General features: G+C 29.5%; 1 protein-coding gene and 1 non-coding gene across 2 annotated transcripts in view; one reads left to right on the plus strand and one right to left on the minus strand.

Moving 5' to 3' along the window:
* Positions 1-18,641, minus strand: part of LOC148229903 (transcription factor hamlet-like) — a 146,160-nt gene extending 127,519 nt beyond the window's left edge. Inside the window, exon 1 of the mRNA XM_088198294.1 lies at positions 18,075-18,641. Within this exon, the coding sequence (XP_088054420.1) occupies positions 18,075-18,114 (40 nt within the window). The 5' untranslated portion in view covers positions 18,115-18,641. The remainder of the gene's footprint in view (positions 1-18,074) is intronic.
* TRNAA-AGC (transfer RNA alanine (anticodon AGC)) lies at positions 3,531-3,603 on the plus strand. Its single transcript has one exon. It is a non-coding gene; the product is annotated as a tRNA-Ala (tRNA).
* Positions 18,642-19,050: the final 409 nt, after the last annotated feature.

Below are 19,050 nucleotides of genomic sequence, written 5' to 3' on the forward strand. Positions count from 1 at the left end.
GGAAGATAATAACAATTACATTAGTCGCATACGACACTAACTTATGTTTAAACTTTTCTGCACTTTACATTGACCAAAGAATATTCTAATATAACGATATAAAATCTATTGAAAAAATTCGTTTTGCTATTCGAAAATTATTGAGAGATTCTCATAAACACACATGAATAATAGATTTTCTTAATAAATAAAAAATATGTATTCAGTGTATGTATTCTTGGACTGTTCCTGCGAATTCCATTTTTTCAAATCATGTCATCTGCTGCTTTGCCATTGCCTATAACATCAACGTCCCGTTAAAAATACTGGTAACATAATAACTTAACTTTATTAGCAGCTGTGCTCAGGTTTAAAATGCATACTACAAAATGTAGGTATATGCGAATATATTTACTCATGAATATCGCTCTCAAGCAAATTGACACAGCTTTTGCTATTTTTAACTTTCACTACATTCTGAAAACAGTTTATGTATAGCCTCGTCTCCAGGTAAAGATTTACAACCATTTGCAATTATCTTGGAGACCTATGTACATAGTATATGAATTTTATTTATGGAGTATTGAAGACGAAGGGGTAGTTTTGAACATATCAGACATAATCGTCAATAAAATTACCCTCATGTGTGTGTGAGCTGGCCACCTTCCGGTCGTCCGTCACGACACTGCCTTAAACAGGTCACATGAATCTCGAAGGAAAAGAATGACATGCAATTTCGTCATCACACACGCTGGACGGACACGCCACTGCCTTCCGACGCCATAACTCATATCGGACACGACAGGGTGGTGACCGAAGGGAGGAACACCTTAGAAGCCTCCTTCTCAAACAAAGCACACCATGTCAGCGAGTCGGAGACAAAGACAATCAGACTCTGATTGAATGATTAACTATAGTGCTTTAAAATATTATATTTTTTTATTTCTAATACAAAAATACAATTATATACATAAAGCATAAAACAAATACCAAAATAAAAATATTTTTTAATATATATGTATAATTAAACATATGCTCTGAATTCATTACAAAACTTGACAACTATTTTTTTAAATGAAAAATTAAAATAAAAAAATAAAGCATAATTCTTTACAACACACAGACAACCCTTGTTTCCATCTCTTAAAAGTAAGCAAGACAACTGCATTAAATAGAGGGCGAGTATCAAATATATAGGTATATAAGCTTAAATTCATTACATATATCGTTTAATTGACTTGCTGCTATTGCGGCTGAAAAACCGATATTTAACAGAAAAAGCGCATTAACAGGAAGAAATAAAATTTTACTATATAAACAACTAATAATAGTATAGAGTAACACTAGTAATTTAAATGTATCTAAACATTCAAAATAAAGCGGTAAAAATAATATATAACACAGTTTCTTACACTAACCTTAAACACTTCATAATAGTTTGTAATAACGACAATTAGATAACATTGCCATAACATAGCGTAAAATACTAAAAAATATTACGCGAGACCATATTAATCCATTATTCTCCAGAATCAGTTTAAGTATAAACATAAAATACTTGAACACAGCTTGTTTTAGAAGCACAGATTTATTTATTTAGTAGCTCCAGGTTATGTAAATAATTTATTTATTTTTAAAGATTTTTGTAAATTTACTCTTATTTATTTTATGTTTTTTTCTACTATTAGTCTTATTTTATCTATATGGTATTTCTTTTGTAAACCAGAACATGGTTATAAACAAGCAACTTGTACTTAATTATATTGCATGTATTTTTAATCTTGTAATAAACGAGTATACAAAAAAAATGTAAATGTTTCGTTTTTTGGTGCTTTTAAATTGCTTCATCATTGTTCAGGCTTTTTTCTGTTTTTTTAATGGATCCACGTTTCATCACATGTTACAATATGTCGATAAATGGACCGTTTCTATTGCGTAAAAAAAGCGCAGATCAAATTTTGCAATGACGACTTTTTTATTTTCATTCAGTTCGTGCGGTACCCATTTGCTTTTATATTTTTTTAGTCGTTATACGTGATTAAAAACTATTTGATTACTAACGCTTAACTTTTGTGCACGTTATCGAATTGCTGTGCATAGTTATGATTAAACATATTAGTAATAAAAACATATTTTATATAATAATATTTTATACATATTCTTAAAATCGTCATATTTAAATAATAGTCACTTTCGAGTATTATTATTATTTTTCTTTAGAAATGCATTTAGCTTATACTTATCTGCAGTCAAAATTTTAGCTGCTGTGTTAATCACTTGCCACTCAGATATTTATTTTATTCCTTCATCATATCTAGCTAGTTGTTAACATTTAAACTGCAGATTTTATTGCTAAAAAGATATCATATAAAAATCTCTTAAAAATATTTCTTATTACTTTAATAGTTTTCAAGACTAATGAATATTTTTATAGCATTTTTTAAGTTACAAGATCAAAATCATATTTACTATATTTATTTATAATTTAATTTGCAGTGAAATACTACATGTAAATGTGAAATCAAAACAATCATATAGCCTAGAATTCTAAATGCATATTCGCGTGCTATTTTTTCGGCTTTCAGTATTGTTTCCGTTAAGGCTTATATTGTATCAAAAAATCGTTTGATATCCATGTGAAATATGAAGATTATAAATACATACATGAGTATACATGTATCGCATGAGTAAAAGTTGCGAGTTGAGTGAGTTTTATTTGGTTCAAAATCAGTTGCAAATCTGTCTTAAAAATGATGAAAATTGTAAGCAAACAGGTTTTAGTTTTTACACCACTATTTTTTTTATTTTGGCCAAAAATATCAATTGAGTGAGTTTTATTTTGTTCAAAATCTCTTGCAAATTTAGTTGTAACTGTTAAAATGGCAAAAAAAATAGAATATCAGGAAGAAGAGAATTATGTTTTCAATGGAAAAGAGCATCGATGTTCTGATGGAATTTCAGAACTATAAAAATACTCGGAACTGCAAGAAGATATGCATCAAAAAAGAGATAGCTTAATATTTAAATATGCTTGGAAACTATTTGAGATAGCGTCAATAGAAATAATGATCCTATTACATGCTCTATTTTATTTAGGAAGAAAAGGACTACAAGGTAAGCATTACATATATTTAAGAATGAACTACATATTTTTAATAAGTACTTTAAAATCAAATGTATGTATAAATAATTTATTTTAATTTTATTTTTATAATACAAATATGATCATCATGACTTGCCGAGTTTTAACGTTTTTTGTTAAGAATATGTATGAAGATTAAAAGAAATGTTAGGCAAAGTGTATTATGTCTGATCAAGAAATTTAAAATGTAATTCTATCTTGTGTATTCATAAGCATCTCTATAATTCTAAATTTATAATTGCGGTCTGTTTTTAATACTTATATTATATCTAAAAATCGTTAAATACGAAAATTGTAACTACTTACGTGGATACATATATGTACCGCATGAGTGAAAGTCGCAAGGTAAGCGAGTTTTATTTGGTTCAAAATCTGCTACAAATTTAATTGTAACTCTTTTCTTGTCACCGGGGGCGTAGCTCAGATGGTAGAGCGCTCGCTTAGCATGTGAGAGGTACCGGGATCGATGCCCGGCGCCTCCAATTATTATTTTTTATTTTATCAAGATAGACAAAGAGCCCCTAAAATGATCTGTAGCGATCGAACCAAACCTTTTCTGATACCAAGTGCCTTCATTTTTTCAAATTTTATCGACTTGAACTAAAAGCCTATGAAGCACTCTCAATGCTTTGCAGTGATTGAACCAAAACTTTTCAACAGCAACAATTTAAAGCGTAGTTAAGATATTTAGACATTCACAAATGTACCTATATTTTTACAATTTATTACTAAAATATAAAGTTTACAGATAAATTTGTAATTTCATGTATTTTAATTTTTAAAGTGCATGTTTTTTGTATTTCAAATAAAAACAGTAGTTTAAACTAAACTTAAGGACCGCCGAAAGCGAACCAGGGCCCTGGGAAAACGATGATTCTGGGCCTCATGACAAAAATGGCATTTTATATATTTTTAACATTGTAATATAATTTCTTGAATAAATAATAAAAGGTACGAGTTAACCCTTTCTATGCTACAAATAAATATAAAAATGAACCACCATTGCGACATATTTTCTCAAATCATATTTTATGCGAAATATTTTAATTAGGCATTAAAAATATCTACTCATAATATTTATATGATAATTAGTCGTGTTTTCTTTGCTGCTCAGTGTTGCCATATATTGAATTTCCAGTCCAGGTCAAAAGCAATAAAATCGTGCTAGCGCCGTCGCACTGCGACGACGCTGACCCGATTTTATTGCTTTTGGCGTGAATTTTTGCCTTCTGAGAAGTGATAATTGTTTTTACGCTCTTCTATTGACCAAAATTCAGTTTTAATGTACTTTGATTAGCCCTCTTATATTAAAAGTCCATAGTAATATCGGTAAGGATAACTATCATATTTTTAAAACATAGTGTAATATCGAAATGCAGACAAACTATAGAGCAAAATGTGATATGCGAAGTCTGTCTGTAGTTATTCTTGGTGGACGTTTCGCAACTGTCAAATTGAGTTTCATAGACATTTTAGAGCAGTATATTAGCACCTATCAGTTAAATTATATTTTCGCTAGTAGAAACATATTCCACTGGAGAAAATATATTTGGACTTTACTAGTGAAAATATAACTTTGCCAAAAATACACATTCAAAAAAGGAAAGTGTAATCATATAATTTTACTAGCACCTGCCAGATAATTTATATTTTCACAGGTAAATATATACATATATATCTACTGGAGAAAATGTGTTTCAATATGATTTTACTGAAATGACATATTTTAAAAAATATATTCGGGATAAATTCGAGTCTTTTTCTAGATTTTCTTTTAGGAATAATCACATAAAACCGAATGAAAGTGGGTGCTCTTGAAGGCAATGTTCCGCTCTTTTTATTTTTTATATGTATAAAAAAGGGCTGAAAAAACTTATTCCTGAAATACATCAGTACATACATCTCAAACATCTGTAGTTCAGTTCAAATTCATTATTTGAGGTCGGTTTTTTATTTTTTTATACATATATTCTTGCTATGATTTTTTCCAGAGTCAAGGGGAACGGGCCCCGGGAATTTGTCCTCTCCTCTCCCCCTCCCTCTCGGCAGGCCTGACTATATATAATATATACAAATATCACCTGCGTTTTCTTCGTAAATGTCAACTGTGTTTTCATGCTAGCTTGCTGATAAACCAGAACAAAAGTTTATTTCCCGTTCAAGTTTTCGTTATCAATGCGCGTGTATTCTATTGTTATCAAAAGCTACGATAAGCAAGCATTTGTCCGCTTGCATGGTGTGTGCAAATAATGCAATTATACTCACCAAACACCGTAACGAAATTGGTAAAATAATATAGAATAATAAATTGGCGCAAATGGCGCAGTCTCGCCTTGCCAATCTATAAATCAAAGCGCGCACAGATACGATAAAATAGCTCGCGTAGAGGATTTTAATTATTTTGCACGCGCTCCGTGCGATTGGCACGTGTTTTGATAATATTTTAAAGTCGTAAAAATATCTATAAAGTAGATGAGAAAATAAATACGTGTTCATATTTTTGCATTGAATATTGATTTTATATAAAAAAAATGTTGTACTGAAACTGAAAAAGCTGTTTATTTTTATGAAGCTCGGCGTGACACATTAATTGGCTGAAAATCGATTATGTGTCTACGTATGACGTCATCATCGGTCAGGTTAGGGTGGCTGAACCCTGAAGAAAAGTCGAATAAAAGTCGCTTATAAACCATTAAATCTAAAGTTTGTCCATCGCCGTTATTTTCCATTCGTTCCGCAAAAATTCGAGCTATTACTCACGTAGTCGTAAAACGAAAACTTAATTATCAGTATATATACAATCGTAACAATGGCTTCAGATTCGTTTCAGACGTGAAATGATACGTATTAAAATCATGAGTAATCATTTACTATTTATTATTACTAAAAAATATATATATGGATATATTTTTCAACTATTATTTATATGGGCGATATTTTCAGAAAAGTTTGTCAATTAACTAAATCAGTATATCTGCTGCAAATAAAGAGTATAAAAGCAATTTGTACCACTGAAGTTCTATTGTATTACAATTTGATTGCTGTATTTTCTACAAATATTAAAAAAAAATTATGCATCTATATTGTACTAAAAAAAATAATTTAATAAAAAAAATCTACGAAAAATAAAAATTCAGGTCTGAGGAGGTTAAATTTGTTTATTATACTTTTTTCTATCTACACTGTGTATTTTATTAATTTAAGTTTATATTAACCATTACCATACGAAACGAAAAAAACCCATAGTTCCAGCGAAACGGGGTATATTAACCCTATTCAGATTTTTGTAATAATATATTAGTCATAATATATTATTAAAAAAAAAGATCCTTATATAATAGCAGAAAGAATGAATACATATTACATTGAGAGCATAGAAGAAATTGTGAATTCAATACCAAGGATTAGTAATTTAGTACAATATAATAATAAAGCAATAATTGTAAAATTTAGTAAATTTAAATCAGTATCATTAGATGAAATTCATAACATAATATGTAAATTTAAAAAAGGAACTAGTACTGATGAACTAGATATAAATATAATTAAAGAAACATGGGAAATAATAGGAACTAAATTAAATTATTTAATAAATAAAGCACTCTCCTTAGGAGAAATGCCTGAAAATTTAAAGATTGCTACTATTGTACCTATACCTAAAATAAAAAATAGTAAAAAAGTTGAAGAAATGAGACCAATCAACATGCTACCGTGTATAGAAAAAATAATAGAAGAAGTAGTAATCAAACAATTAAAGGAATTTATTACTTCTCAAAACATAATATGTGAACAACAATCGGGATTCAGAGAAAAGCATTCGACTGAAACTACATTACAAGTAGTGATAAATGATTGGCTGTTGGCTAAGGATACAAACAAAATCATTGGAGCAGTTTTCTTGGATTTCAAGAGAGCCTTCGAAACAATAGACAGAAAAATAATGTTAAAGAAATTGGAGAGTATAGGTATAAGTGATATAGTTTTAAGATGGTTTAATAATTACTTATATAAAAGAAAACAAAAAGTTAAAATAAATAATGTATATTCTGAAGAGAAATTAGTGTCTTATGGAGTACCACAAGGGTCTAAATTGGGACCATTGTTATTTGTTTTGTATATTAATGATATAGTTAATAACGTGAAAAAATGTAAAATTCATCTATTTGCGGATGACACATTAATGTATTGCATAGGTGATAACATTAAAGAAATTGTAAATAATTAAAATAATTAATTAAGTATATTAGAAATATGGTTAAAGAATAATGTACTTAAATTAAATGAGAATAAAACTAAATGTATGTTTATTAATTATAAAAATGTGCTAGATAATAGTACCAAAATAGTAATAAATAACTCTAGTATAGAAATAGTGGATAATATAAAATATTTAGGAGTAATTGTTGATACAAAATTAAATTTTAAAAAACATTGTAATTACATATTAAAAAAAAATAGTAGAAAAATAGGTTTATTATCTAGATTAAGAAATATATTAAGTATAAATACAAAAAAAATAATTTACAATAGTATAATATTGCCCCATTTTAATTATTGTGCAACACTATTAAATATGTTAAATAAATTAGACAAACAAATGTTGCAAAAATTACAAAATAGGGCAATGAGAGTAATCTTAAATAAAAATAGATTAACTAATTGTAAAAGTATGATTGATAGATTAGAATGGTTGAATGTTCAAGAAATATTGAGTATGAATGTTTTAGTATTTATATATAAGTTAGAAAATAATATGTTACCAGAATATTTTAATAAGTATTTAATAAGAAATAAAGATGTACATAAATATAATACTAGAAATAGAGAAAATTTAAAGATAATTAAGTATAAGAAAACGAGTACGGCTAGGGGAATTATGTACGGAGGTTTTGATTTATATAATAGTCTTCCAAGAGAAATCCGAAACAGCAAAAATATAACGGGTTTCATAAATGGAATAAAAAAACACCTTCGTACATATAGAAATAAATTATAATATTAAGTCTTTATTATTGCATATTTTTATTTTTTCTTTCTGTTATGTATTTTTTATATATTTTTATATATGTTTACTAAATTTGTTAGATGTAAAGATTAGCTATTAAGCTAAATAAATTAATAAAATAAATAAATAAATAATAATAATTTTTTTAACCACTAATTCTAGGGTTTTTGTACAAGAAGACATTTAAAAAACTTCTCTACCAGTAGCTTGAAAATGTACTTAACCATGTATGCACGTCAACGCTACTCTAAAGATTCATATACCAGTATGCTAGCATAAATTTAGTTGAATCTAAAGTTTTTTGCATTATTTGCTAACCACAAATATATACCAAATGAGACACGGCGAAAATACTAGTCAATACTCAATACTGAAAAATAACCATATTAAATATATTTAAAGTTAATCAAAGTTTAGCTACGAATGAGTGATTACGCAAAAAAATAAGGCAATATTCTAAGCTAGTTGATATATTTAACTGTTGGTTTTGATCAAATTTCGATTTTGAGATATTACCAAAACCTTGCCGAAAATCATATTAAAAACATGTAAAATTAATAATATTTAATTTTATTTATTATTTAGATTATTGTGCTGCTGAATCTACAATAGTAAGTCAACACATTTCGCTCTGCCAACACAAAATCTGTTAAGTGTAAATTGTTTCTTCGCGGCCAAGTCGCGCGTAAACGCAGATCCTTGAACTTTCTTTGCAAACAATGCAACGAACGTGTGTGACAACCGAGAAAATGTTTATGACATGTGCGCAATGGTTCTCGCATATTTATTTTCACTGTTAAGTGCATGACCCAATGCTACAGAGCTCCTATAAATAAAATAAGACCGTCGTACCGTACCTGACTCCTCCCGGGCTGCATTATAAAACGGTTGGCTGCAACCCGAGGAATGTCCATCTGCATGACGTGCCAAGAAGAAAAGGAATCGTTCGCTAATATAAAAGTCGCCAGAGCGACGAGGGTTAATCGATCGCGCCCGACGAGGCGCAGTCAATAAACGCAGACGGAAATACATCTCGCGACTCGACAGTGTTTGTTTTATTCGCCTGGCGTTGTTTCTCGAGACATGTCAAAGAACGGATCGTGTCTCCAACTTGGCCACCTCGACATTTTTGCTGACTTTTACGACTCTACATCGCCCTGCAGTGTCCCTCCGGCTGGATGGAGCATTGTCGATGTAAGAACAATGGGTCGTAACCCGAGCAACCAGAGACGACGGGTCATGCTCCCAGAACGACAGTGGTTACCAACTGTTTGCATTCAGGCAAAATTCCGAGAATCATGCATTCATTCAGTCTTCTGTACTCTTCAAAATTTTCTTTATTATTTTCCAGTATGTGTTCATACCTGATAAATTTTCCGAAATATATGCAATTTTAATAATTCAAAACATATTAAAATAAAATATGGATTAGTTGGAATATAATAACGAACAAGACAATGATTTTAAAACTATAGAGATCATTGCTAATACGAATAACAATGATGATATTTGGAAGAAGAAAAATTGTCCAGTTAGAAGTTGTGTAATACAAAAATAAGTACAATAACATAATAAGCACTCAATTATATTGGAATGCATAATTACAGTCATATGTTGCAAAAGTGCATCTTATGATTGTGATTGAAAAAGCAAAAAAAAACATAGATTATCACAACCAAAAAGTATATGCAAATTAGCTGATTTCAGTTTATTGTCTCACTACTTATATAGTTGTTGATTTTGCTTATACTATGATGGATCTAGATATAGCATATGTATAAAAGCAAAAAAGGACTTGCCAAAACTTAAGAGTAATCAGATGGTAATCTTCATGTTGCAACAATAATGCATATAAAATATAATTATTGCAAAAAGTAGGCATAATAATAACTTTCTAGTTCCTTTAATATATTTAAATAAGCCACAACTCAAACACTTCGTTGTCGTCATTTTTATTTTATAAAATTGCTGTTAAAAAATAATTTCTGCCTTTAAAAGTAATTATTCTAAAATAAACCCTCGAACTAATACAATAAAAATTAGATCATTAAAATAATTCTTAGTTGCAAATGCTGAAAGACTTGTATTTTTATTTGGTTAATAAATATGCTATGAAACATTTTTTAAATCCCAACTTTTTTTCTTTGATTTTTTTAATAACTACTGTTTTAAAAAAAAACAGTTTAAATAGAAATTTAAGTAAAACATATTGACTGTAAGTGATTTTGAGGTCTCTGAGGGGATTGAACTTTTTTTTGTGCTTTCATTAGACTCTTTGTAATAAGTAGTATTTCTATTAAAATATATATACATATAAGCATTTTAAAGCTCATTTTAAGATCTCCATAATATTGAGATATAAAGCTTGTGCAAGTTTTATTATTGTCTTTCTTTTATTTTAGTAAAAATATATTATTATTGTATCGCTATTTTTATATGACTAATAATTTTAATCCTAGTTAAACTTTGTGTAATTCAGAAAGGGATAAAAAAATATAAAGCTATTGTAAAAGTCAAGATTCGATAAATATAGATCATACAATATAAATATAAAAACTCATAACATTTAATACAAATAATCAAGATGACAAACAATAAACAATAAACGTTTCAATATAGACTTGTAAGGTTTTAAAAATATCCAATAATAATAAGCTGTGTATTATTTTCAAGAGCAATAATTATCCCATTGATGTTGTTATATAAACAGCCTTTTTACATTATATATGTTTTGTTGTTATATTATTGTTTCATTTACTTTTTATTCACATTCCTGTCTGTTATTTATAAAATTTCAGAGCTTTTATTCCCCAGCGGGGTTAAAAAAATGTCAAATTAATTTTAATAGGCGGTGGGAAGCCGTAAAGTCACGCAACACAAGGAGACCCTTTGTGGAGACCGTTTTTCTCCCCTCACCGACAGGAGAGAGGCTCCTTCTTCTTTGGCCATCTTGATTCCTTCAAATAAAAACTTTTTCAATTTGAAAGAGCTCGACGCGAGGCGATCGAAGTTTTGTTCGAGTTATTGTTTCTAATGTTTTTGTTACGGCCACCGAGCATTGTTTTGCCGCCGAAGGGGGCGAAGCTCCTGGGAAAAGGAAACCCGGTGATATGGACCCTAAAAAACGGGACGAACCGGAACGAAGAGCGAGCGGAAATAAATTCACAAATTAATTAAAACGCTTCAGAATCGTATTGGATAATACATAAATATAATCTCTAAAATAGCAATATTGGACATAGATTGTGTACTAAAAATAATAATAAAGTGTATATTTAGTACCGATCCAAAAATATTATTAAAGAAAATATTTTTTGATCTAATTCAGAGGCGTAGCATAAAAAAACATCTTTGTCAAATAATTGCGTAAATACATAGAAAAAATATCAAAGAAAGCCATTGCATTGAGCGAAAACACAAAGGGAGGAAAGAATAAAAATTGACTTTATAAGATGTCCGTTCTTCTTAAATATTACAAATTTCAGAATTATATAATATTTTGTGATATATAGAATTCCAAGAAAAAATAAACCATTGTTGTAAATGAATTGTTACATACCTATTCCTATTTTAAAATGTTTAATAAAAGCAACCCGAATAACAATATAATGATTTGCACTCAGATAATAAACTTTTGATCTAAACATATAAATTTATAAATATATTATTATATATATAATAAGTATTGTCTTATTGATATTTTTTGAACTCAGAAGAGCGATAAAAAAAATTCTGAACGAAAAAATCCGCCCTTGGCTTTTATTATCAAATACTTAATGGCTTTATTAATTAGACTTTGCTGCAAATATCATGGGACTTCTCAACGAATTTAACTTAAGATTAAAACAGGGCTCATATATCAAACTTACACTGATGTAAAGTCATTTCGACGACAACTGGCGTTGATTGAATCATCATTCATGTCAACCTGCTTTATATATATATAATATTTCTCATGGTAATAAAATTTTAAAAATAAATGTAATCTCTATTCCTACAAAAAAATTGCGGCGGAGCTCTGCAGTTCTAACAACGTTTTTAGAATATTGATGCAAGTGTAGCATTAACAGATAGGAAGTAACGAACTTCGAACACCAGTTTGATGAAATTTTATTAAAAAAAGCACACCTATTACCAGACACGTATTTTGAGCATTTCTATTTTTTTTTTTGAAGCTTTGCTTTCTGTATCAATATATTGCTATATTTTATAATTGCTCATGGATATATTATATAATATAAATTTTTGGATTATTATGAAAATTATCATATATATATTTAGTATTTAGGAATCAACTAAAAATAAGGAATCTCTACTGCTGGCGTAATCGGATTTTCATGTCGGATACAAAGAGCGTATCGTTCAAACATTTTAGTGTACACAAACCGCAAGAACAAACGAGCGCCATTATTCGACCCACAAAACACAAATACATACAGTATATTGTAAGAAGAGCAGCGCAGGGTCGTTCATTATGGTCGATCAACCTTTTTCCCCTGCATAACTACCATTCATCCTCTCATTCATCATCGTTAATTCAACAGGGCCAAGGAACCGGGTATTGTCGCGCGAAAGAATCGACAGGAAGGAGGATGCGGGAAGCTGTACTATCTGTCGGTGAATCTGCGAATATTTTTTTGCTTTGTTTCTATATTTCGGATGCAGACGTCCCTTTATCATCTTTCGACTGACGCACAAAAGCACATCATCGACAATGAAGGGCCGAAGGAAGAGATCCTTTCAGTTATAATGTGCCGGAAATTCACCCGGGCACAGGGATATCAAATTTTATCTGGATGTGTATAGTATTTGCGGTTAAATGGTGTGCATTTTTTATTAAAGACAAACCGTGTCTAAAACTAAATAGAGCATAATAGAAATTCGATTAATTCAGTATATGGGTCAGTAATTTATACATTGATTTGGCATAAATTGGAATATGAGATATTTGTTTTTCCTATAAAAAAATTGTATAAATGTATTGGTTTTCAAAGAAACACTTTTATAAAATGTAAAGCTAAGTTTATAAATAGTTACACTTTTAGGAAACGGATATATCTTCACAAAAGTGGCGGTGTGGAATATTCTAATTAAGCTCATAGTGACTCCAGCTTCCAGTTTATAGATATAAAATAATTTCTCTACGATCTATGAGCGACTCTACTAAAGATTGATATTATTACTGTTTGGTACAAAATTTTATATGAATATGCTCCCAGATATGTACTAAATAACAGTATATTAATCAGAATGTGTTAAAACAAGGAGAAGGCATTTCGTCTTAAAAATAACCATACATTCAAATTCGTGACCTCTGAATAAACCCATATAATATACATAACATCTTTGAAGAATGAACAATTGTTATTATGTATACAATATATATACTAAATTGTGTTTAAATACACGTTAAACTTCAAATACAGACGATGTATATTTATATAGTAGAAGCTTTCGTATTAAAGTATATATAGAACAGTAAACCCTCGCCTTGTGGGACACAATGCGAAAAAAGTCACTCCATTCTAAACATATAGACACAATGCGCTGCAATTATGCAGAACGCCATTAAATTCGCCACAGAACAACAACTTTATCGATAAACACCTTTAACCACAAAGGCTTGATTGTAATGTATGGTTGTATATAAGATTCAATCAAAAAACTAATTTGTAAAACAACTATACCTATCTACAGATATAATTTGTATTATCATTGTTGCTATAACGCTGCAACAATCGCTAAAAAAACATTTTTGTATTATATTTGAGCCCGTCAGATAAACAACCACGCCCTGCCAGAGATGTTGGAAGAGCACCGCGCCGGCGCACCTCTTTATTGAGCTCAGGACATCTACTCATCGTGGTACACCTGTACAATACAAACGTTCTTGATATTATTATTATTATCAAAGATTCAAAAAGTCATGCGCAGACGAGCTGAGAATCTTTAATCTAAATTCAAGCAAAAATAATATTTATGTAGGTGGGTATTAAGGTGAAATTCGTGCGATGTGCTTGTTATCTGTTTGCTGTCCTATCTTGTCATTGGTGAGGGCGTGAACAATCTCTACCAATCAGGAAAGAGCGAAGACACTTGATGGCACGCGCGCATCAGTGTCTTTATTCACCCTAAAAAATCAGATACGCGCTTCTAAAACTTTAATTGATATATTTCGCAATATTTTTTTTAATTTTCAATAGGTGAATTTTTTTCCAAATTTATATTGTTATCTAAGCAATTTTTTTTAAATAGATAAATATACTTAAATTTATGAAATTTACAAACATATAACGTATAATTCAAACATTGATTTAAAATTCAGTAGCGTGAAATAAAGATTAATTTATATTTTAAAGTTTTGTCATATGATCGTAACAAGCAAAAATCTGACACTGGGATTGAATAAATATAAAATTTATATTCAAGTTTCACTGTCTCTTTGAAAACTATAACCTTGCATATCACTACAGTTCATAGAGTTATTAACTTATAAATAATAAATTTAAGAACTGAAAATAATAAAAATATTACACTATTTATAAGTAACCTAAAATAATGCCAGAACGAGAATTCTCATTTCACAGTAATCAGTACATTTCTATTTTTTGTTAAAAAATAGATTTGCACGAATATTTTTAAATGTTTTACAACCGCTGCAAAAGAAGGGGCGAGTCTGTGCCAGATGTTTGAAAATATGCATGCTTTCTTGAAATCTTTTAATAGAAGTTAGAAGTATTTGAATGGCAATTTTTTTTTTATATTTTTCAGAACTACTATTATCGGCATTATTTTCGTTTTAACAATCGAATAACTACATAAATATGCAAATAAGAAGACACCGCTCCGCGTGAGAATCGACAGATTGCAAAATTGTATGGGAACGTTGGCGAACTAAGATCTCGTTTTTTCAAAGATATTTTTTATATTTATATTGTTCGAAATATAAAAAATGCAAAGTTAATTTTTCTACAATTTGGGTAAAGAATAAATCCCATTTCTAGAGGAATAAAAATCATTGAAAATCCAGAATGCTTACCGAAAATTATACAGCAGTACTTAGTACGCTACATGAGATTATAAATCGTAATTTTTTGTAAAGAAAAAAATTAAAATAAAATGTTTATTTTATTTAAATTTATTGAAAAATATAATAGTATTCTGATCATTTTACACACAATTTTTATTGACGTTTACTTTATTTTTTAACTTTAAGTGACATAATTTTTTTTAAAATGAGACCCTATTTTATGATACTTGTTAATTTGGAGTACAAATTTTCAAAGCACCTATTTAAAAGTAGTAATCGAAAAATGGAGTAAACAAATTTACACTTAAGCCCATCGATATACATTTTAATATTATTTTATGGAGCAAATATGTTTTCATTCCTCACATTTCTTTAATACTAACTGACATGCCTTTTACTTTCAAAATATTGCATTATTCAGTAAGACTTTCTTTCTCAATGATGGAATAAATTTAGAATCACTTTGCTTTTCTCATGGTTAACTATACCTATATGTATATATATACGTATCAAGGGATTAATAACTTCTACTACAGATAACAAAGCAAAAAGTGTTATTTTTGTAATTGTTTTACAATAAATAGTAATAAATGGGATGTATTGCCATATATAATATATTAACCAATAAAACGCTAGCGACTCACCAGTGAGTCACTTGCTGATATTTTTTTAAACAAAATATTCTTTTAAAACAAATTAACGAATTACTCACAATTTTATTTATTAATAAATATTATTGTACTAGCTATATTTATCACTAAACAAGTATTTTATATATGTTCTTAGAAAGAGATACTGACGCGTATAGAGAAATAACAAGTGACTCACTAAAAAGTCGCTGGCGTTTAAAAGGTTAAAAAACTATATTATTTAAAATCATTATAGGTTATTTTTATACAGTTTTCAATAACAAAGGGTCTGAGTAAAGTCGGGAATTTCCGCTATTTATATTTTCAAAACCCATTATGACAGTTGTGCAATAATTTGGAATTGACAAAAACTAGCATACAAAATAATCGACAAATTTATGTAAAAAAAACAATAATTATTAAAAAAAAAATTAGAGTGTATATAGAGTATCAATACTTACAACTACTAAGTAGTGAGACGACAGTTGAAATCAAGGTGTCACTATTTAATTTAAAATATGTATTACAATATTCATCCGTGAGATTAAAAAAAACCTAATTTGAGATGATCGATCGGAAATTTATTATATAATAATCACTAATCCCAATCCACAGACACAATAGATATTAAAAAACTAAAGGGTGCATTTGAGATTCGAACCCAGTTCTTTTAGATTTTTGCCAGTCACAATCAAAATATTTTTATTTATATAATTTAATAAAAATGGCATTTAATTGTGTTTAGTACTATTTAATTTAATTTTTGAATATACATATAATATAAGCAAATTAGAGAAACCGCTCGTTAACAAAGCAATAGTGGCTCTAAAAATTTCGTACTGGGTACGAGAGCATTGAAAATAAAGATCACGGGTGTTAGTAATAAAAAATAATAACAAATGGGTACCGCACGAAATAATCGCCTTTACAAAATATTCTGTGCTTCTTTTATGCAATAGAAAAGGTCCATTTAAAAAAAAAAATTACATTAATTAAGGAACATTTGGTTCTGACCAAAATAGAAAACATATCAGCCATTTTAAAACAGGCAGTAAAAATAATCACAACCCATGCTTTATGGCAACAACAGGCTGTCAAAAATGAAGCTTAAATTAAATTAAAATAATATTTTTGAATCTTAGCGAAATCACTACAGCTGAGAATTGTCAAGAAATCGATTAAATAATACAAAAAAAAATTGAAAGGGTACAATTCTCTTGCACGACAAGGCGCGACCGCTTATGATATGACTGGATCTTTAGAAATAAAGCATTAAAAAACTTATTTTATTAATAAAATTAATTATTAGTAAAGAAAAATGTATGTTAATTTGATAGCAATAAATCGCGAATATATTCTTAGCAAATTAATATTTTTTTATATAAATATAAAAACGCATTATTTTGAAATGGCCACTGTAATATTAAATTTGACCTTATAGATGTATTGTAAAATAACTGGATTAGAATTTGAGAGAGCAGCAGCCTTAATTTATTGTACAAAATACATGGTTCTGTTATTATTGCGCAGACTTAAATTGCGCACAGCGAAAATTTCAAATTGCAAAAATTCTATATAACATACATTATATTTAAGAATACATCAAAATAAAAAATAATGTATATATGTAACATCTATTGATATGACTGTAATTAAAAATATCATGTTTAAAAAATATTTTACAATTATATTAGTAATTTACGTTGGAAGGTATGCAGCTCTTATATTTATATAATAACACAAATAAAATACTTAAAAATAGAAAAATATATAAAGCTGTAAATAAAAGTAAAATATATTCGACAATGTAACAATCAGAATTTTCGTGTGTGCAATAATCCGCTCACTAAAATACATATACAGGAACATTTTGGGAAACTTTGAATTCAAAGATAGAATGAATTAGAATCAAGTACACTTCAAAAATTTATAAACATATTTCAAAAATAATAGTGAATATTTTTAAGAATTAATAATTTAACATTGTTTTAAAGCTATTATTAAAAAATATGTAACCTGTCTCAAACTTTGTAGAAAGTGCAAATTTGTTCTTATTTAGCTAATTTGATTCGCTATCTTGTTACAAAAATCTTAAAGAAAAAAATAAAGAGGTCAAAAATATTTTTTAATAGAAATTAAAATTAAAAAAATAATATTTAAATTATTTTGTAAATATATCGGGAATGTTGCTAGCCATCTTAAGCAAAAACGTTCTATATTAAATTTATTGAGGGTAGATAAAGTCACTTATTTAGCCACATCACTGAATATATGTATGTATCTACTAACCTTGTGCCGGCAGCCTCCTGGCGACAGGTTTCGATCTCATCTTCCACGTCGGAGCCGTCTTTGCGGAAATGTTTATCAACACAGACGATCTTAACACTTGTTCATAACAAATTGAAATCGCAATTCACTTTTCAATTCAATAACAAAACGCGATTGTCAAAATGTGACGCGAGTGTTCTGTTACAAAACATAAACGTCATTTCTGTCGAAGGTGATGTTACGGTTTGACTAAGGTTGGAAGAAAAATCACGCAACGTGGAGAAACTTGGAGCGCCACCCCACCGCATGCAGAGCGAGCGGCTCGAACGCAAACACAGGTACGAGTCACCTCACCCCGCGTGTCGCAGAGGTCTTTTATCATATTTTTTCTTGCCGCGTCCGATATTCAAATGTCTCATTTGCATTTTATAACACGGTCGCCCCCGAGCCGGAACGAGCGGAAATTTCGCGAAATTTGGACAAATCTAGTGAAAGCTGACAGCGGACGAGCACGTGCTCGCCAAAAGTGAGTGATACGCAGAGCGACGGTGCTGCCAGCTGCTCTCGGCCCCGCGGGAGGCGTCAAACAAACGCGCTGATTGTTTTTCACCTCGCCGCACGAAACATAACTCGGAAGGTATACCAAATTATTCAACCCACTATAGACCTTAGAGCAATATACCATAAGGCATCAAATAGCGTGCAGCGACTAGAGCAAATACGCACATTTGCATACACACCTTTCGACTTTCATTGCATGGAAAGATGGATGCTTCGGTCGCGAGAAATATTCTCGATCTCTTTTTCTCTCTCTGCACGAATACAAAACGCATATTTGAACAAAAAAATATTATTAATAATTAATTATTGTCAGGCTGTGTATATAGTATATATGCGTTCGCTACCGCCGAGCGAAAAAGAACCACGCGGACAGCGCGTCGTCCGTCTCGCTCTCTCGCTGTCAAAAAGAAAAAGACGGATGTTAGTTACGTTCCTT

Source organism: Plectrocnemia conspersa, unplaced genomic scaffold (genome assembly GCF_051122295.1).
Source record: "Plectrocnemia conspersa isolate PC_06_02 unplaced genomic scaffold, ASM5112229v1 ptg000011l, whole genome shotgun sequence".
In the NCBI taxonomy this organism is placed as follows: domain Eukaryota; kingdom Metazoa; phylum Arthropoda; class Insecta; order Trichoptera; family Polycentropodidae; genus Plectrocnemia; species Plectrocnemia conspersa.